Below are 22,157 nucleotides of genomic sequence, written 5' to 3'. Positions count from 1 at the left end.
ACCAGGAGACAGGCCAGTACATCAGGAGACGTGGAGGAGGCCGTAGGAGGGCAACAACCCAGCAGCAGGACCGCTACCTCCGCCTTTGTGCAAGGAGGAGCACTACCAGAGCCCTGCAAAATGACCTCCAGCAGGCCACAAATGTGCATGTGTCTGCTCAAACAGTCAGAAACAGACTCCATGAGGGTGGTATGAGGGCCCGACGTCCACAGGTGGGGGTTGTGCTTACAGCCCAACACCGTGCAGGACGTTTGGAATTTGCCAGAGAACACCAAGATTGGCAAATTCGCCACTGGCGCCCTGTGCTCTTCACAGATGAAAGCAGGTTCACACTGAGCACGTGACAGACGTGACAGAGTCTGGAGACGCCGTGGAAAACGTTCTGCTGCCTGCAACATCCTCCAGCATGACCGGTTTGGTGGTGGGTCAGTCATGGTGTGGGGTGGCATTTCTTTGGGGGGCCGCACAGCCCTCCATGTGCTCGCCAGAGGTAGCCTGACTGCCATTAGGTACCGAGATGAGATCCTCAGACCCCTTGTGAGACCATATGCTGGTGCGGTTGGCCCTGGGTTCCTCCTAATGCAAGACAATGCTAGACCTCATGTGGCTGGAGTGTCAGCAGTTCCTGCAAGAGGAAGGCATTGATGCTATGGACTGGCCCGCCCGTTCCCCAGACCTGAATCCAATTGAGCACATCTGGGACATCATGTCTCGCTCCATCCACCAACGCCACGTTGCACCACAGACTGTCCAGGAGTTGGTGGATGCTTTAGTCCAGGTCTGGGACTACCTCATCAGGAGCATGCCCAGGCGTTGTAGGGAGGTCATACAGGCACGTGGAGGCCACACACACTACTGAGCCTCATTTTGACTTGTTTTAAGGACATTACATCAAAGTTGGATCAGCCTGTAGTGTGGTTTTCCACTTTAATTGAGTGTGACTCCAAATCCAGACCTCCATGGGTTGATAAATTTGATTTCCATTGATAATTTTTGTGTGATTTTGTTGTCAGCACATTCAACTATGTAAAGAAAAAAGTATTTCATAAGAATATTTCATTCATTCAGATCTAGGATGTGTTATTTTGGTGTTCCCTTTATTTTTTTGAGCAGTGTATATATATTTTTTTTTTTATTCGGCAAAATCGGCATCCAAAAACACAGATTTCTGATTGTTATGAAAACTTGAAAATCGGCCCTAATTAATCGTCCATTCCGATTAATTGGTCGACCTCTAGCCTGAATACATTCTAAATGCACTGTATATGGCATTATCTTTCCGACATACTTTATATCTGGTTTAAGTTGTTTAAAAACAAAGCGTTAACATGCGAAAATGTATATACAAAAAAATATATATTTAAATGAAAAAAATATATATAGCTTGGACTTAGGCGTCCCGATAAACTGCTTAGAGTTTCTATCGTCGAAAAATCCATGAACACACTTGTCGTTGCAGCATCTCCTCTGGATAAGTGAAGTCAAATAAATACTAGCTAAGTTCCTTACCAGCCGGTACAATCTCTAAACCAACCATCTTGGGACCACTGCCAAAGATCTGCATGGTCTTGGGCTCTTTGTTTTCCCGCTAGGAGAGGAGACAAAAACATGATACAAAATCAGGGAACGTTCCTGGGATGAGTCCAAAATGTTACCCGTTTCCCTATATAGCGCACTACTTTTGACCAGAGTATTATGCAGGCCCCAAAGTAGTGTACTATATAGGGACTAGGGTCTATTTCAGATGCAGAGTCCTGGAGAGATGTCCAGGAAACAGTTAGATCTTGTTGGAATGACAAACATCAACGACTGACCCCGTGGAGAGTTCTACTGACTGCAGCTGGGGAATCTAGGAAATGATGAAGGGGCAGAAGCTGGGTCGCTGTTCAATTTAAAAAGTAGCCAACAACAGTAATGTGATATTGGGCCTGGATAATCAATGAATCCATGGTGATACCTCTGTAGGCATTATGTTTGTTGCTGTATATTGCATGTCATTTGGAAGTCTTTATGCCAAACTACACAAAACAATTGCCATACAGTAAGTTCTCTGGATTACCTCAAGCAGAGTTTCCGTTAACCTGTAATAGCAGGCTTCTGGCAGAAAAAAAAATATGTAAAGGCCGATAAATTTGCCCGCGCCAATTGTCCGGGAGAATAATACAAATAAAATGCGAAATAATGCTCATCGATCTATAGGTTAATTCTCATACTGTTGTGGAATTAAAATTGGCACGTGTACAGTACATTCGTTATGCATCTTATCCATCACATGCGTACAGATTAGAGGTCGACCGATTAATCGGAATGGCCGATTAATTAGGGCCGATTTCAAGTTATCATAACAATCGGTAGTCGGCATTTTTGGACACCGATCATGGCCGATTACATTGCACTCCACGAGGAGACTGAGTGGCAGGCTAACTACCTGTTATGCGAGTGCAGCAAGGAGCCAAGGTAAGGTGCTAGCTAGTATTAAACGTATCTTATAAAAAACAATCAATCTTAACATAAATCACTAGTTAACTACACATGGTTGATGATATTACTAGTTTATCTAGCTTGTCCTGCGTTGCATATAATCGATGCGGTGCCTGTTAATTTATCATTGAATCATAGCCTACTTCGCCAAATGGGTGATTTAACAAGCGCATTCGCAAAAAAAGCACTGTCATTGCACCAATGTGTACCTAACCATAAACATCAACGCCTTTCTTAAAATCAATACACAAGTATATATTTTTGAACCTGCATATTTAGTTAATATTGCCTGCTAACATGCATTTCTTTTAACCAGGGAAATTGTGTCACTTCTCTTGTGTTCTGTTCTGTGCAACAGAGTCAGGGTACATGCAGCAGTTTGGACTGCCTGGCTCGTTGCGAACTGTGTGAAGACTATTTCTTCCTAACAAAGACAGCCTACTTCGCCAAACGGGGGATGATTTAACAAAAGCGCATTTGCGAAAAAAGCACAATTGTTGTACGAATGTACCTAACCATAAACATCAATGCCTTTCTTAAAAACAATACACAGAAGTATATATTTTTTAAACCTGCATATTTAGCAAAAATAAATCCTGGTTAGCAGGCAATATTAACCAGGTGAAATTGTGTCACTTCTCTTGTGTTCATTGCACGCAGATTCAGGGTATATACAACAGTTTGGGCCGCCTGGCTCGTTGCGAACTAATTTGCCAGAATTTTACGTAATTATGACATAACATTGAAGGTTGTGCAATGTAACAGGAATATTTAGACTTACGGATGCCACCCGTTAGATAAAATACGGAACGGTTCTGTATTTCACTGAAAGAATAAACGTTTTGCTTTCGAGATGATAGTTTCCGGATTCGACCATATTAATGACCTAAGGCTCATATTTCTGTGTGTTATTATATTATAATTAAGTCTATGATTTGATAAAGCAGTCTGACTGAGCGGTGGTTGGCAGCAGCAGGCTCGTAAGCATTCATTCAAACAGCACTTTACTGCGTTTGCCAGCAACATTGCGCTGTTTATGACTTCAAGCATATCAACTCCCGAGATTAGGCTGGCAATACTAAAGTACCTATTAGAACATCCAATAGTCAAAGGTATATGAAATACAAAATGGTATAGAGAGAAATAGTCCTATAATAACTACAACCTAAAACTTCTTACCTGGGAATATTGAAGACTCATGTTAAAAGGAACCACCAGATTTCATATGTTCTAATGAACTTAAACTTTAGCTTTTTTACATGGCACATATTGCACTTTTACTTTCTTCTCCAAAACTTTGTTTTTGCATTATTTAAACCAAATTGAACATGTTTCATTATATATTTGAGACTAAATTGATGTATTATATTAAGTTAAAATAAGTGTTCATTCAGTATTGTTGTAATTGTCATTATTACAAATATATATATAAAAATCGTCCGATTAATCGGTATCAGCTTTTTTTGGTCCTCCAATAATCGGTATCGTTGAAAAACGTTGAAAAATCATAATTGGTCAACCTCTAGTAGATAGAGCCTTTGAGAGGAAAATCTGTCAAGAGGGTACGAGAGCTGCTGCTACAGCATCTCAAACAGCAAATGCATAGGCAATGGAAGGCAGGTTTTATCAGCGTGTCACACACAACTTTGCAATAAGCTGGAGGCAGTATACATTTTGAAAAAATATACTTAATTGTTTGAAACCTGAATGTTTTAATACGAGGCATGTCTTACCATGCTTCAAAGTAGCCTAGCCAAAAATTTGACCATATCCATGAAGGCAATTATTTTATAATCAACTTTCTTTCATTGTCCAGTAGCCAAAGGCCACTCACATGTGCCCTTTTGACAGCAGTGTTTTCTCGCCAATTGCATTAACTATTGAACGAACAGTCGCACAGAGTCATCTGCCTTGTGCAACATTTTCTGACCTGTTGCATCAGACCAATTGCTTTTTAAAGTTTCCTATGTAGCCTAGACCAACTGGTTCGATCATCCCACATCTGACCCAAAGTCAGATTGGAAATAAGCTATTTCTTTCTCAACAAGCTGATCAATAAAATAGGTAAACTTTTCTTCTATGCGGGATAGCAGATTGCTGCTATCCCCCATAGGAGAAAAGTTTACCTATTCTATTGGTCATCGTGTCGAGAAAGAAATAGGCTAGTAATTTTGCTATTCATTACTCGTCTTGTTGGCAGAGGAAAAGTAAATGTGGATAGTTATTCTAACATCTTCAAAGTGCACATCAGAATTCGGCAAGAAGGACCGCACATTGTTGCATCCTAGACTTTCATGTTCCGTTAATATGAAGTACAACAATCCAAACGTGATTTCTGTCATTCTGAGCACCGTGGGTGAACGTCCTAATCAGGTTACGCACCCATTACATATGGGTCCAGTAAATTTCTCAAATGTCCGTCGAAATTTGTAAATCATGCAGCGCCTTGTGTCACCATTGCAGATTTTAGAGAAACAATAAATGTCGGTACATATAAGTGTCTTATATGGGCTGAATGCTCAACTTTGTGTTAATATAACTGCACTGTCCAATTTGAAGTAGCTATTACTGTGAAAAAATGCCATGCTATTGTTTGAGCGCTCCTAACAACAAAACAAATTTTTTCACTGCGATAGGTTTGATAAATTCACCTCTGAAGGTGAAACGTGTACTTAAATCAGAGAAAGATTTCAGAATGTATCATCCAAAGGGTCCCAGAAATAACATGAAGTGTCGTTTTGTTAGATAAAATCATTTTTCATATCCTAAAATCATATCCTACACCATCGGATTTACAACCAGAGTGATGGCTAGACGTGGGACCTTTCTGTTGCATTTCAAAGATGGTAGGGGAGAAAAAAAGTTGTTTTTTTCTTTGTATTTTCTTCTACCAGATCTATTGTGTTGTATTCTCCTACATTCAATTCACATTTCCACAAACTTCAAAGTGTTTCCTTTCAAATGGTACTAAGAATATGCATATCCTTGCTTCAGGGCCCAAGCTACAGGCAGTTAGATTTGGGTATGGCATTTTAGGTGAACATTTGAATAAAAAGGGGACCATCCCTAAGAAGTTTTAAAATGCTGCTGGTCAAATGCGCCACAGTTAGCAGCATATATAAGTACAACCCCCAACCTAACTTTCTACAGCACTTGTGATAAGAAATAGGCTGTTCTGAATTACACAAGAGGAAAAGATAATGCCATTACAGTAACCATGTGACCCCATGAAAAAAATGACCTCCACAGGAAGATGAGCAGATTTGCCAAGAAGAAAGGTCTCTGTTGATGTTATGGGCAGACACAGTACACGCAAGGCTAAGGCTCTCTGTCTATTGAGAATGTAGCTAATGCATCCAGAGCCAGCAAACAGGCTGCAAAGGCCCTCTTACTAATGAGAATCTATCTCCATCAATTGCATTTCCAGTGCATTAAGTCCAAACAAGGTAAAAAAAAAAAGAAGAGTAAAAATGCAGATAATTTTTTCTAAATCACCATGTGAAATCAAAATGAAAACTGATAAAATAAAATATAAAAACAAAAACAGTCTCCAGTGATCACCTCATCACCGACCTCGGACTTCAGGCGGCGGGAGCGTCGCTCAGTGAGCGGGCAGTCCTTGTTCTGAGTCCCGTCACTCAGGCTGTCCCTCTCTTCATCCTCCTCCTCCTCTTCCCCCATGCCCTCGTCCTGCACCTCTCCGTCATCTCCCTCCTCGTACAGATGGTGGATACCCTGAAGGGGAGAGAGAGGGTAGGGAGCAGAGTTAAAAATCAGCAACAGAGGAAGGGGAAGGCCTACTTACCCACTTCAAAACAACGTGGTGGTAAGGTAGGTGTTACTGTGGCAGATGTAAGGTGTTTGTTGATAGATTCTTGGAAAGTGGTTGAATAGAGCAGGGAGTAGTAACATTTCAAATCAAATTGTATTTGTCACATGCGCCGAATGGGGTATATAGGTCCTGGATGGCAGGAAGCTTGGCCCCAGTGATGTACTGGGCCGTTCGCACCACCCTCTGTAGTGCCTTGCGGTCGGAGGACAAGCAGTTGCAATACCATGCAGTGATGAAACCCGTCAGGATGTTCTCGATGGTGCAGCTGTAGAACCTTTTGAGGATCTGAGGACCCATGCCAAATCTTTTTAGTCTCCTGAGGGGGAATAGGTTTTGTCGTGCCCTCTTCACGACTGAATTGGTGTGCTTGGGCCATGTTAGTTTGTTGGTGATGTGGATGCTAAGGAACTTGAAGCTGCTCGGTCCTCCTTTTCCTGTAGTCCACAATCATGTCCTTTGTCTTTATCATGTTGAGGGAGAGGTTGCTGTCCTGGCACCACAAGGTGTCGTCGTTTGTTGGTGATCAGGCCTACCACTGTTGTGTCATCGGTAAACTTAATGGTGTTGGAGTCATGCCTGGCCATACAGTCATGAGTGAACAGGGAGTACAGGAGGGGACTGGGCACAAACCCCTGAGGGCCCCCCCCCCGTGTTGATGATCAGAGTGACGGATGTGTTGTTTCCTACCCTTACCACCTGGGGGCAGCCCTCCAGGAAGTCCAGTTGCAGAGGGAGGTGTTTAGTCCAAGGGTATTTAGCTTAGTGATGAGCTTCGAGGGCACAGATGTAGTCAATGAATAGCATTCTCACATAGGTGTTCCTTTTGTACAGGTGTGAAAGGGCAGTGTGGAGTGCAATAGAGATTGCATCATCTGTGCATCTGCTTAGGCATTATGCAAATTGGGGTGGGTCTAGGGTTTCTGGGATAATGGTGTTGTGAGCCATGACCAGCCTTTCAAAGCACTTCATGGCTACAGATGTGAGTGCTGCGGGTTGGTATTCATTTAGGCAGGTTACCTTTGTGTTCTTGGGCACAGGGACTATGGTGGTCTGCTTGAAATATGTTGGTATTACAGACTCAGACAGGGAAGGGATGAAAATGTCAGTGAACACACTTGCCAGTCGGTCAGCGCATGCTCAAGCTACACGTCCTGGTAATCCGTCTGGCCCTGCGGCCTTGTGAAAGTTGACCTGTATAAAGGTCTTACATCGGCTATGGAGTGAGATCACACAATCGTCGGAACAGCTGATTCTCTCATGCAAATTTCAGTGTAACTTACCTCAAAGCGAGCATAGAAGTAATTTATCTAATCTGGTAGGCTCATATCATTGGGCAGCTCTTGGCTGTGCTTCCCTTTGTAGTCTAACAGTTTGCAAGCCCTGCCACATCCGACGAGTGTCGGAGCCGGTGTAGTACGATTTGATCTTAGTCCTGTATTGACGCTTTGCCTGTTCATCGGAGGGCATAGCAGGATTTCTTATAAGCTTCCGGGTTAGAGTCCTATTCCTTGAAAGCGGCAGCTCAGTGCAGATGTTGCCTGTAATCCATGGCTTCTGGTTGGGGTACGTACAGTCACGGTGGGGACGACGTCCTCAATGCACTTATTGATAAAGCCAGTGACTGATGTGGTGTACTCCTCAATGCCATCGGAAGAATCCCGGAACTCATTCCAGTCTGTGCTAGCAAAACAGTCCTGTAGCTTAGCATCTGCTTCATCTGACCACCTTTTTATATTTATTGACCGAGTCACTCGTACTTCCTGCTTTAGTTTTTGCTTGTAAGCAGGAGGATAGAATTATGGTCAGATTGCCAAATGGAGAGCTTTGTAAGCATCTGTGTGTGTGGAGTAACGGTGGTCTAGAATTTCTTCCCCCCCCTCTGGTTGGAAAATTAACCTCTGGGGTAGGGGGCAGAATTTTGACGTCCGGATGAAAAGCGTGCCCAAAGTAAACTGCCTGTTACTCAGGCCCAGAAGCTAGGAAACGCACATAATTTGTAGATTTGGATGGAAAACACGTTAAAGTTTCTAAAACTGTTAAAGTAATGTCTGTGAGTATAACAGAACTGATATGGCAGGCGAAACCGAGGACGAAACCCCCCAAAAAGAAAATTCATCTTACCAATTTTTTCAATGGCTATTACTTTAATTATAAGGCCAAGTCCTCCCAGATTGCAGTTCCTAGGGCTTCCACTAGATGTCAAGTCTATAGAAAGAGTTTCAGGCTGGGTTTTGGAAAAGTGACCAAGAAATTGTAGTTTTTCTAGGTGGCTCCCATTTTGGCTGAAGTGTTTCCAAGTGCGTGGAAGAAAGCGCGTCCTCTGGTATTTTTCTCTGGTAAAGACAATAACGATTCTCAGTCTTAGATTTTATTGTTTATTTGCGTATTAGGATACCTAAGGATTTATTATAAACATTGTTTGACTTGTTTGGAAAAGTTTATTATTAATGTTTGGGATTCATTTTGTATGCATTTAGATGGAGGGAAAATGGGTGGATTATTGACTTAAAAGTGCGCCAGCTAAACTGAGTTTTTATGGACATAAAGAAGGACATTATCGAACAAAAGGACCATTTGTGATGTTTCTGGGACATTTTGGAGTGCCAACAGAAGAAGATCAAAAGGTAAGGCATTTTTTATATCGCTATTTCTGACTTTTGTGTCGCACCTGCCTGGTTGAAATATGATGTTCATGTGTTTGTATGCGAGGCGCTGACCTCAGATAATCGCATGGTTTGCATTCGCCATAAAGCCTTTTTGAAATCTGACACGGCGGCTGGATTAACAAGAAGTTAATCTTTATTATTTTCAAGAATGCTAACTTCTCTGGGATATTTGGGACGCTAACGTCCCACTTGGCCAAAAGCCAGCAAAAACGCAGAGCGCCAAATTCAAATATATTACTATAAAAATCATACTTTCATTAAATCACACATGAAAGATACCAAATTAAAGCTACACTTGTTGTGAATCCAGCCAACATGTCTGATTTCAAAAAGGATTTACGGCGAAAGCACACCAAACGATTATGTTAGGTCAGTACATAGCCACAGAAAAACAGCCATTTTTCCAGCCAAAGAGAGGAGTAACAAAAAGCAGAAAGTGATAAAATTAATCACTAACCTTTGATGATCTTCATCACATGACACTCATAGGACTTCATGTTACACAATACATGTATGTTTTGTTCGGTAAAGTTCACATTTATATCCAAAAATCTGAGTTTAGGCGGGACGCTACTGTCTCACTTGGCCAAAAGCCAGAGAAAATGCAGAGCGCCATATTCAAATAAATTACTATAAAAATCAAACTTTCATTAAAGCTACACTGGTTGTGAATCCAGCCAAACTGTCAGATTTCAAATAGGCTTTTCGGCAAAAGCAAACGATGCTATTATCTGAGGATAGCACCATTGTAAACAAAGAGAGAGAAGCATATTTCAACCATGCAGGCGCGACACAAAACCCAGAAATAAAAATATAATTCATGCCTTACCTTTGACGAGCTTCTGTTGTTGGCACTCCAATATGTCCCATAAACATCACAAATGGTCCTTTTGTTCGATTAATTCCGTCGATATACACTGCTCAAAAAAATTAAAGGGAACACTTAAACAACACAATGTAACTCCAAGTCAATCACACTTCTGTGAAATCAAACTGTCCACTTAGGAAGCAACACTGATTGACAATAAATTTCACATGCTGTTGTGCAAATGGAATAGACAACAGGTGGAAATTATAGGCAATTAGCAAGACACCCCCAATAAAGGACTGTTCTGCAGGTGGTGACCACAGACCACTTCTCAGTTCCTATGCTTCCTGGCTGATGTTTTGGTCACTTTTGAATGCTGGCGGTGCTTTCACTCTAGTGGTAGCATGAGACGGAGTCACACAAGTGGCTCAGGTAGTGCAGCTCATCCAGGATGGCACATCAATGCAAGCTGTGGCAAGAAGGTTTGCTTTGTCTGTCAGTGTAGTGTCCAGAGCATGGAGGCGCTACCAGGAGACAGGCCAGTACATCAGGAGACGTGGAGGAGGCCGTAGGAGGGCAACAACCCAGCAGCAGGACCGCTACCTCCGCCTTTGAGCAGGAGGAGCACTGCCAGAGCCCTGCAAAATGACCTCCAGCAGGCCACAAATGTGCATGTGTCTGCTCAAACGGTCAGAAACAGACTCCATGAGGGTGGTATGAGGGCCCGACATCCACAGGTGGGGGTTGTGCTTACAGCCCAACACCGTGCAGGATGTTTGGCATTTGCCAGAGAACACCAAGATTGGCAAATTCGCCACTGGCGCCCTGTGCTCTTCACAGATGAAAGCAGGTTCACACTGAGCACGTGACAGACGTGACAGAGTCTGGAGACGCCGTGGAGAACGTTCTGCTGCCTGCAACATCCTCCAGCATGACCGGTTTGGTGGTGGGTCAGTCATGGTGTGGGGTGGCATTTCTTTGGGGGGCCGCACAGCCCTCCATGTGCTCGCCAGAGGTAGCCTGACTGCCATTAGGTACCGAGATGAGATCCTCAGACCCCTTGTGAGACCATATGCTGGTGCGGTTGGCCCTGGGTTCCTCCTAATGCAAGACAATGCTAGACCTCATGTGGCTGGAGTGTCAGCAGTTCCTGCAAGAGGAAGGCATTGATGCTATGGACTGGCCCGCCCGTTCCCCAGACCGTAATCCAATTGAGCACATCTGGGACATCATGCCTCGCTCCATCCACCAACGCCACGTTGCACCACAGACTGTCCAGGAGTTGGTGGATGCTTTAGTCCAGGTCTGGGAGGAGATACCTCAGGAGACCATCCGCCACCTCATCAGGAGCATGCCCGGCGTTGTAGGGAGGTCATACAGGCACGTGGAGGCCACACACACTACTGAGCCTCATTTTGACTTGTTTTAAGGACATTACATCAAAGTTGGATCAGCCTGTAGTGTGGTTTTCCACTTTAATTGAGTGTGACTCCAAATCCAGACCTCCATGGGTTGATAAATTTGATTTCCATTGATAATTTTTGTGTGATTTTGTTGTCAGCACATTCAACTATGTAAAGAAAAAAGTATTTAATAAGAATATTTCATTCATTCAGATCTAGGATGTGTTATTTTAGTGTTCCCTTTATTTTTTTGAGCAGTGTATATCCAAAATGTCCATTTATTTGGCGCGTTTGATCCAGAAAAACACTGGTTCCAAATTGAGAAACGTGACCACAAAATATCTCAAAGGTTACCTGTAAACTTTGCCAAAACATTTCAAACTACTTTTGTAACACAACTTTAGGTATTTTTTTTACGTAAATAATCGATGAAATTGGAGACGGGATGATCTGTGTTCAATACAGGATTAAAATAAGCTGTAGCTAGCTTCCTGGTCATGCGCCTCTAACAAACAGTACACAACAAGTGACCCTGATTCAAAATGGCCGTACTTCTTCATTACACAAAGGAAAAACCCTCAACTAATTTCTGAAGACTTGACATCCAGTGGAAGCGGTAGGAACTGCAAGAAGGTCAATTAGAAATCTGTATTCCCAATGAAAATGTATTGAATAGAGAGTGACCTCAAATTAAATCTGAATGGTTTGTCCTCGGGGTTTCGCCTGCTAAATAAGTTCTGTTATACTCACAGACATGATTCAAACAGTTTTAGAAACTTCAGAGTGTTTTCTATCCGAATCTACTAACAATATGCATATCTTATCTTCTGGGGATGAGTAGCTGACAGTTGAATTTGGTTATGCTTTTCATCCAAACGTGAAAATGCTGCCCCCTATCCTAGAGAAGTTAAATATTTGAATTTTTGAATTTCGCGTGCTGCAATTGCACTGGATGTTGGCCAGGTGAGACACTACCATCCCACCTACCCTAGAAAGGTTAAAAGAACAACCACGTTAGATCATTTGTTTTGTGAGATTAAAGACGTTATAAACGGAAACATTGTAACTTTAAGAGCTTCCACAATGTTTGTCAGAGTTAAATCTAAATGTTGTATAACTTATATGATTAAATATGAAACAATTTGTGAGAAGACGAAATGTGATTTCAGCTTTCGAAATTAGATAATTGTTTTTCAAATAAAGTTTTCCCAGTCAGTAACCATGCCCACGTGAGTACAGATATTACGCCAAAAGGATGGAACGCCCCTTTTGCCAGAGTGCTTATAAAGGACTCCTAAAGAATTAACATGCCGGGTTGCTGCCGGTGTGGAAAGTGGTCCCTGAATAATTAAGCTTTGAGACCAGAAAACGTGGAGTGGTGGCTACACGTTGAAATGGTTGCAATTTAAATATAGACCAAGCAGGCAGACGGTGTTGAGCCGGACGTCAAGAATGGTTACTCTACCAGACCAGAAAATGGTCAGACCCTCTGAAACTCGACAAGTGAAGAAAGATGAAGACTATACCAAACATTGTCAGTCTGCAGCTGGATAATGTAAAGGAGTCTAGAACTTTTACCAAAGACACAAGGAAGATCTCAGCAGACAACCATTGTGTGCCTTTGATGTCGAACGACTCCCAATAGATGGGACAGGGCACTTTCAAGAGAGAGAGACGACAAAGACATACATTGCAATTATTTTCAAATTAGTGGTTGTTAGGGTGCTAAATATCCATAATTACAATGAGCGTATTTTCCACATGTATGTATAATGGGTTCCCTCCGTCACTCCCGCTCTTTCTTTCCCCATCCCTTTCATTGTGTAACAAGCTGTCATATCGGGTTAGTCCACTAGGGACTATTCATTGCATTATGTGAGTAATCAACATAAACACACACACACGATAGATTATGTAATTCTGTGTGATTAAATTAGTAAATAAATAATTAAGCCAATTTGTGTATCGCTGAATCACATTTAGACTAGGGTTCGTGCAGATTTGAAGTCAACAACATTCAGAATGAGACTGATGAGGTAATAATAATTCATGGATAACAATATATTCTGATATATTCTTAAGTTCATTCGAGAAACGTTAACTCATTAACATGTCTAGGACTGAGGTTCCGCTAGCGGAACCCCTCGCCAACAGCCAATGAAATTGCAGGGCGCCAAATTCAATAAACAGAAATATCATAATTCAATTCTCAAACATACAAGTATTAGACACCATTTTAAAGATACAGTTCTCATTAATCCAACCACCGTGTCCGATTTCAAAAAAGCTTTTCGGCGAAAGCAGAACATATCATTATGTTAGGTCAGCAACTAGTCACAGAAAGCATACAGCGATTTTCCAACCAAAGAGAGGAGTCACAAAAATCAGAAATATTGATAAAATTCATCACTAACCTTTGATATTCTTCATCAGATGACACTCCCGGGACAACATGTTACTCAATACATGTATGTTTTGTTCGATGAAGTTCATATTTATATCCAAAAACCTCAGTTTACATTTGGCTTTGCCTCCAAAACATCCCGTGAATTTGCACAGAGCCACATCAAATCACAGAAATACTCATAATAAACATTAATAAAAGATACAAGTGTTATTCACAGATTTAAAGATATACTTCTCCTTAATGCAACCGCTGCGTCAGATTTTTTTTTTTAATTTACGGAAAAAGCTAACCATGCAATAATCTGAGTACGGCGCTCAGAGACCAACACAACCCAAGAAGATATCCGCCATGTTGGAGTCAACATAAGTCAGAAATAGCATTATAAATATTCACTTACCTTTGATGATCTTCATCAGAATGCCCTCCCAGGAATCCCAGTTCCACAATAAATGTTTGATTTGTTCCATAAAGTCCATAATTTATGTCCAAATTCCTCCTTTTTGTTTGCCCGTTCAGTACACAATCTAAACTCACGACACGCGGGCAGGTCCAGGCAAAAGTTCAGACGAAAAGTCATATTACAGTCCGTAGAAACATGTCAAATGAAGTATAAAATCAATCTTTAGGATGTTTTTAACATAAATCTTCAATAATGTTCCAACCGGAGAATTCCTTTGTCTGTAGAAAAGCTATGGAACAGAGCTCGCTCTCACGTGAACGAGCGCAAAGTATTCTGCCAGACCTCTGACTCATTCCCCTCTCATTCGGCCCCACTTCACAGTAGAAGCATCAGACAAGGTTCTAAAGACTGTTGACATCTAGTGGAAGCCTTAGGAAGTGCAACATGACCCATATCCCACTATCTTCAATTGGGAATGAGTTGAAAACCTACAAACCTCAGATTTCCCACTTCCTGGTTGGATTTTTCTCAGGTTTCTCAGGTGCCTGCCATATGAGTTCTGTTATACTCACAGACATCATTCAAACCGTTTTAGAAACTTCAGAGTGTTTTCTATCCAAAACTACTAATAATATGCATATATTAGCAACTGGGACTGAGTAGCAGGCAGTTTACTCTGAGCACGCTTTTCATCCAAACGTGAAAATGCTGCCCCCTACCCATAACAAGTTAAACAAACTTTCTGTGGGGCCCGAAGATTGCTAATGAGTTAATTGTTACATGATTAATTTAATCACGTAATAATTAAACATAGTTACTTGATTTGATAAAATAACCGTCATCACATTAAAGATAGTCACGTCACGACACCATACTGGGTGGCAACGTTCTTATCCCTTGTTTGGTAGCTAACCAACTAGGCTAACTTAGTCACGTCAAAAACAACAGTAGCTACATTTGCATAAGCTGTTTTCTGGTGACATTTATTTGGATACATCCATAACAATGAGCTAATGAGGCGCGATTTCGCCAGGCAAAAAAATTTGCTCTCCCGTCAGGACACTGTTGAGGAGCTAGCCAAAAACATAGCTAACACAATCACTTCAAACACTGAGGCTGTTAGCAGTTGGTGTTATTCTTCAATAACAGACCCCAAAGCAAATCAGGGGGAGAAAAATATATTTATTCAAAGAGAACAAATCTAAGTTGTTATGCTGGAAAGTAGATGGTAGATGTTCATTCTTCCCTGTCCTCAGTGTTTTCTCAACTGAACAAAGAGACAGGATGTAGTTTATAACCCAAACCTAGCCTGTGGTTGACCAATTAGAAATCCTTGCAGTAAAATTGGGCAAATAGCCAAATATCTATTTTCAGGCTCAATGTATAGACAATTCGGACCAATGAGAACTTACCACATATAGCTTTGAGTCCTGTTCTGAAATTTCTCCCACAACTACAATAGGCCTATGGGTAATGTGTTGAACATAGTCGTCATTTAGTCCTCTGCATTGTGTATTTATCTTTGAATATTCTTACACTGTAAAGACTGCAAAGTAGCGGCACTTCGTTTTACCTATTGGCATTTCTTTGTATATATCCACAAAATTTATCCCAGCCGATTCAAGATGTCGACTGACTAAGAAATGCTACCTGCCTGTCCGTCTCGTCTTGACTCCTACAAGTTAATTACTAGAGACAGCTGGAGATCGAATTTGAATATTGAAACAATGTTGCAAATGTCGGAGACAGACAGCAAGGTTTATACTAATCTCCGCTGTTGAAAAATAAATGTTAGTCTAAAAGAAATGAATGGTAACCGGTGGTAACTTGTGGAATAGACACCGGCTGGAACGAACATTTAATCAATCAGCATTAGACCCACCCGTTGTATAATTCCCTATAACGCACGGTATATCTGCACGGTAGCATTCAATGGCTATAGTTCATTCTTACATGTTCTGTGTTTGAGCTGCTTTTGAAAGCAAAATTCTAACTAAAAACATATTTTCATAATAGCAAGCTAGGACAGATGGTTTGGTTAGGTAAACTAGCAAGTCTGTTTGGTTACCAAGGCAACTACTGTAGCTATCTAGTAAATGTGCTAGCTATTAAAGCAGTAAAGGTGTTAAATTATAACCATGCAACTCCGCGGAAGGTTAGTTCCATTCCACTAGCACGTTGTGGAACACACCTTCCACGTAGTTCATTATTTTCCATAGAACGCATAGCCCCTCATTAATTATCCCTTACATGTTGTGATACAGAATCAGAAGAGGCTGGTGAGAGGAGCTATAGGAGGATGGGCTCATTGTAATGGCTGGATTGATTCTGTCCTAGCCATTACAATGAGCCCGTCCTCCTATAGCTCTTCCCACCAGTCTCCTCTGTACAGAACACTGTTACAAATGTGAATGTAGCATGGCAAAGCACAAAAGGAAAGTACTACATGACAGGGTATTGACATGAGTTGTAAGAATGTAGAAGTGTGAATACATAGCACAAACCTATGATGATCCACACCTAACATTTGCCAATAGAGGGCTGATGCAATTTACTACCTCTATTGACATCACAAAAACATTTCTCACTCCAGAGCCTACATGTTCTTGTGTGCATGTGTCAACCAATAGCACTTACAGTGAGCGTGGCTCCAGACTGGAAGAGCTCATAGGGGTAGAGGATCCTCTCGAAGTGGGACCGCAGCAGAGAGCCCATACCTTTCCCTGGGGGGAAACCCATCCTGCTGCCCACCTTGGACCATCTCTTCTCCTTACACACTGTCTCAAAGCCTCCCTCGGAGGAGACAATCTGAAATACAATGTTTTTTAGTGAGATGGTTATGGTTGACTCACACACAAAAAGCATATTTTCAGAATACTAAGGAGACATTCAAATGTACACCACCACTTAGCACCTCTGCTGTCCTAAAACAAAATCCAAAACAAACGCTACTTACGCCTAAGATATAAATAAATCATAGCATACTTATACAAACACACCACACTGCATGTTTCTAAAAACAGTATACTGTTCAGGTGAATGGTCTGACTCCGGTCTTACCTTGCTGAGCTGGTACAGATCGAGGATCTTCCTCTCCACATGAGGGAAGCGCAGCCTGGACCCCTGCAGCTCCCAGAACTTGGCAATCTGATCCAGGAAGTTGAGCTTGACTCGAGTGAGGGCCTGAAAGCAATGGGAGAGTTGAGGGAACGGTACAAACACATGAAAGTCAATTCAAGTGAAAAATCTGGCATGCTCAACTCTAAACAGGAATATAAAGAGGTGCCTTGGAGAAATCAAAGTAAAGACAGCCTACAAAAGCCAGTGACTGATATCCTTTAAACTCTTAATGTAGGCTAAGTTACAACTTTTCTGACCCTAAAAACCCTTCCTAAAGTAGACCTACCACCCATTCAGGCCAGTGCTGTTAACTCAGTCATTGTATTCAAGAGTGCTGCCCCCAAAATGTGACGGCAGCTGCAGTCAATGCACATAAGGACTGCACTGTCAAGCCACACCATCATATAGGTTACCTCACCAAAAAACATGTTTATTCATAGACTACCAAAACATAATAAAATAACATACATACATCAGTGAATGACTGACAAACTCATTCAAATAACTAGCTTATTTGACTACTAACTTAGGCAATAACTATTTTTATTTCTTTTTATTTAACTAGGCAAGTCAGTTAAGAACAAATTCTTATTTACAATCAAATCAAATTTTATTTGTCACATACACATGGTTAGCAGATGTTAATGCGAGTGTAGCGAAATGCTTGTGCTTCTAGTTCCGACAATGCAGTAATAACCAACAAGTACTCTAACCTAACAATTCCACAACTACTACCTTATACACACAAGTGTAAAGGGATAAAGAATATGTACATAAAGATATATGAATGAGTGATGGTACAGAACGGCATAGGCAAGATGCAGTAGATGGTATAGAGTACAGTATATACATATGAGATGAGTAATGTAGGGTTTGTAAACATAAAGTGGCATAGTTTAAAGTGGCTAGTGATACATGTATTACATAAAGATGGCAAGATGCAGTAGATGATAGAGTACAGTATATACATATGAGATGAGTAATGTAGGGTATGTAAACATTATATTAAGTGGCATTGTGTAACGGCAGTCTAAGTCGTCCTCCTCCTCAGAAGAGGAGAGGCGAGAAGGATCTGAGGACCAATGTGCAGCGTGGAAATTTTCCATGATTTAATTAACACAAAACAAGACACTATACAAAATGACAAAACAAACTAACCGTCACAGTCCTAGCTGGTGCAGACAAAACACAAAGACAGGAAACAACCACCCACAATCCCCAACACAAAACAAGCCACCTATATATGATTCTCAATCAGGGACAACGATTGACAGCTGTCTCTGATTGAGAACCATATTAGGCTGAACACAGAAACAGACGAACTAGACACACAACATAGAATTCCCACCCAGCTCACGTCCTGACCAACACTAAACAAGCAAAACACATAAGAACTCTGGTCAGGACGTTACACATTGTTTAAAGTGGCTAGTGGTACATTTTTACATAATTTCCATCAATTCCCATTATTAAAGTGGCTGGAGTTGAGTCAGTATGTTGGCAGCGGCCGCTAAATGTTAGTGGTGGCTGTTTAACAGTCTGATGGCCTTGAGATAGAAGCTGTTTTTCAGTCTCTCGGACGGCCTATTTAGGCCTATACCTTATAACGACTACATACAGGGTACCTAACTGCATTTCCAACATAGCCTTCACAGTGTTGTAACTAGGTACAGTATACTTACCTCCAATTCATTGAGTCTCTGGACTCTGGGAGTGAAGCGGAAGTTGCGTACGTCGCAGGCAAAAGGAGGTGTCCAGTCCTAAAATACAGAAGAGAACAATGGAAACCAAATGAACAACTTTGGTTCAGATTTTCATACAACTAAGTAATGTGTAAGTAAAAGCAACAAAAATAGAAAATACTTGTCAAAATATACATTACATAATACTATTCAAATCCCCTTTTTAATATAATATATATTATAATATAGGGATGTGTGGATACAGATTGGGAAAGCGTCAGCCCAGGAAATTGGATGTAAAAATATATATATATTTCTAAAATGTTTAAAACCACCCAACAATACCAGAATACTGGATATGACAAATAATAATTGAAGTCCCTGTAGTCTAATTGCTTTAAAATGGGCACAGACTTATCCCCAAACGACAAATAATACTGGAGTACAGTGCAATAAAACAAAACCTCCCAGAAGCAACTGTTAAGTTTAAGTGTGGGTGCAAAATTGACCAAATTAAGAGGGTTAGCCTAATCACCCAAATGTTCTGTGTGGGAAATGGGAATAAGAGAGAAAAAGGCCAATATTAGACATACATTTGATTTGCACAAGGCCAAATAATAAAACATGAAAAGTTGAGCATTTGGGTACTAATTTCACTTCCTGATACTGTAGGCCTACCCCAAACCATGAAAAAAATATATATAATAATATATAATAATATATATATATATTACTCTTCACAGCTACATACATGGATATTGCTCATATTGTAGTCATGATGTAGCAAAGACTTTGAAATCTAGGCCATCAAATGAAAAGTAACGAGGAATTGGTATATCAAATTGTTAATAGTTCAAAAAATGTATCTAGACATCTAATTCGTGGGACGTTACTTGATATCCCGAAAGTAACAGTTGCAATCTGTCCAGAAAACACACAAAAAAAAGAGTCAGACGGGAGTCTATTCCAGAGGCCGCTGTTTTAAATGACGGCTTTACTTGAACTGTTTGGCTAAATATAAACATCCAAAATCATTGTTCAAATAAACTGAGAAACAGACAAGAAATTTTACTCATTTTGACCTACTCGACTAAAAATGTGCGTGGGCTAGGCCGAAAATACCATAAATAGATGAGAACAAGGGCACAAACCAATGCAGGAGTAAATCTTAAAATGGAAGCAATGTGTTATATTGCAAAAGCAGAAACAGTGAGGTTACCTCGGGCGGTCGAATTTTGCAGATGCCAGCTCTCTCTGCAATAGGTCGAATCTTGTTTATAAATCCTAGTGGATCCGAAAAATCTTCCCAACTCGGTTCAAAAACTGGGCACTCGGGAGGGGGTACGAATTCAGCAAAATCAGACATGATGAAATCACAACTTATACTTTCTTTAAAAGACAATAGTACTTGTGTTTAAAATGTATTGTGTTGACATCTGTGAGTGACATCAGTCCATGATTCGGTTATCTTTCAATTAGCACACATATTGTTGCTTCGGGAACTTCTCCTTCATGTTCATGATTGTTTTAGTCTCACGAAAAATCATTTCAATGAAGACAATTTCTTGATATGCCAACAGCTGGGCGACATGACAATATTGTTGAGTTGACGTCTCAAAGACAAAACTGTAAAAGATCAAAAATACATTTCCAGTCCTATTCCATTTTAAGGAAATTGCTGGGCCAAGCCGGGCGGCGTCCACCCCCACCACTCCAGTACAGCAACGTTAAATGAAAGCCTGAGAACTACCTGGGACTCAGGACGTCAGTCAAAAGCGCCATCACTCCCCTTTAAAATATGGACATATGATCCCGCAACAAAATAAAAACGGCCCCAAAAAATGTGATGTATAATTATTCTAAGCTCCATATTAACCCAATAAACATTTCCCATTATTTGCGATTTCACTTTTGAATATCCATTGGTTGTGACATCTTCATATGCCAGGAAAGGGCATTATTTCATCCAGATTTCGCAATTTTATCCATTTAAAGTTGCGCCTTAATGGTCATCCAATCTAAATACGACGTTCTTCAGTAGTTTTCCAGGCTAAATGAGTGCGACCCTCTTCATCCGACGAGTAGCTCGTGACCATCAACATCGAAACCTGAGCAGTTAGCTTAGCAATTAGCGCACATTGTTGATCAAACCACGTCCACTGCGACGTCCATTCAATTGAAGGAGAACGTTAGTTAGCTCGTCGCTACAACAGGCGGGGGGTTCCGTGGAGATGAAGGGTCGACATTCCCGTTGCAGCAACATACGTTATTTGCTCCACAATAAACCAGACGACGAGCTAATTTAAACCATTATCATGCACACGGTTCTCTTGCTTCGAGTACTTTTCTAGCTGTTGTCATTAAAAACGAAGATACTTCCTAGCTTAGCTAATTTAGCCTAGCCACCCTATGCTGTGACTGCTTGCTAGTTGCTGGCGAATAACTTCGTATGATGTCTTTCTTTAGTTTGCTCGCACAGTTCTGGAATATACATTTTTCAGGATAAACATTTCCTCTAAAATTGTTCAGTAGATGCCTATGTTGCTCGACGCTATGAACTTTCAAATATTGTGTATGTATATATATATTTATATATTTCCCACCTTTCTTTTACTAGCAACGACCATATCACTACCATGTATGTAACAATAATATACCAATCCTCCACTTCCGCCTCCACATCCGCTTCAAGAAAACTAGAACCATGGTTTATTTACTATTTCCCTCTATACAAAATCATATACCTCCAGATATGTACATCAGCATTTATGGTAAATTAGTTGTAGTTCTGTAAGGAATACTAGGTTCATAACCAAGTGGGGGAAAAATCCATCGTCTCTCGTGGTGCTTTCATGACCACTGGTATTCGGGAAAAAACGAGATCAATCGTGACGTCAGTGATATTCAAGTCGGAGAAGTCTAGGATGATCCCAGAGTTTTTCCGACTTGGAATTCCGAGTTGGATGACTGTTCAAAACAATTTATCCTGCTCGAAACATTTTTCCGGAATTGCCAGTTGTATTGAACACACTGATGTCGGAGATTTCCGAGTTCCCAGTTGTATGCAACGCGGCATGAACTCCGAATTCTCCCCATGATAAACTCTGATATCACCTAAGGAATTTATCTCTATAAAATATTTTTTGTCAGTTTGTAACAATTAAACATTATTTATAAAAGCAATCTATTATGTTTAACACTATATTTTGTTTACAAGCATGACTGATAGCTGTACTTTTAGTTTACGGTTGATCAGCTTGTTGGCCATTTGCCAATCGGCGTTTCAACGAGTTCAAAGCATGTGTGAATGCATCTAAATTGTATTTACGACTTCACAACTCGTAATTACCACTTTTCC

General features: G+C 40.9%; 1 protein-coding gene across 1 annotated transcript in view; it reads right to left on the bottom strand.

Annotated features, from left to right (window-relative positions):
* Positions 1 to 21,427, bottom strand: part of LOC120049835 (lysine-specific demethylase 5A-like) — a 60,812-nt gene extending 39,385 nt beyond the window's left edge. The window contains exons 1-6 of the mRNA XM_038996289.1: positions 20,019 to 21,427; positions 18,800 to 18,877; positions 17,058 to 17,180; positions 16,635 to 16,805; positions 6,043 to 6,216; positions 1,510 to 1,588 (exon numbers count right to left, since the gene is read on the bottom strand). Of these exons, the coding sequence (XP_038852217.1) occupies positions 1,510 to 1,588; positions 6,043 to 6,216; positions 16,635 to 16,805; positions 17,058 to 17,180; positions 18,800 to 18,877; positions 20,019 to 20,165 (772 nt within the window). The 5' untranslated portion in view covers positions 20,166 to 21,427. The remainder of the gene's footprint in view (positions 1 to 1,509; positions 1,589 to 6,042; positions 6,217 to 16,634; positions 16,806 to 17,057; positions 17,181 to 18,799; positions 18,878 to 20,018) is intronic.
* Between the last annotated feature and the right edge of the window lie 730 nt (positions 21,428 to 22,157).

The sequence above is a fragment of the Salvelinus namaycush genome, chromosome 6, assembly GCF_016432855.1.
Source record: "Salvelinus namaycush isolate Seneca chromosome 6, SaNama_1.0, whole genome shotgun sequence".
NCBI classification, from domain to species: domain Eukaryota; kingdom Metazoa; phylum Chordata; class Actinopteri; order Salmoniformes; family Salmonidae; genus Salvelinus; species Salvelinus namaycush.
Note: the sequence above shows the minus strand (reverse complement) of the source record. Positions and strands in the feature narration are given on the sequence as shown.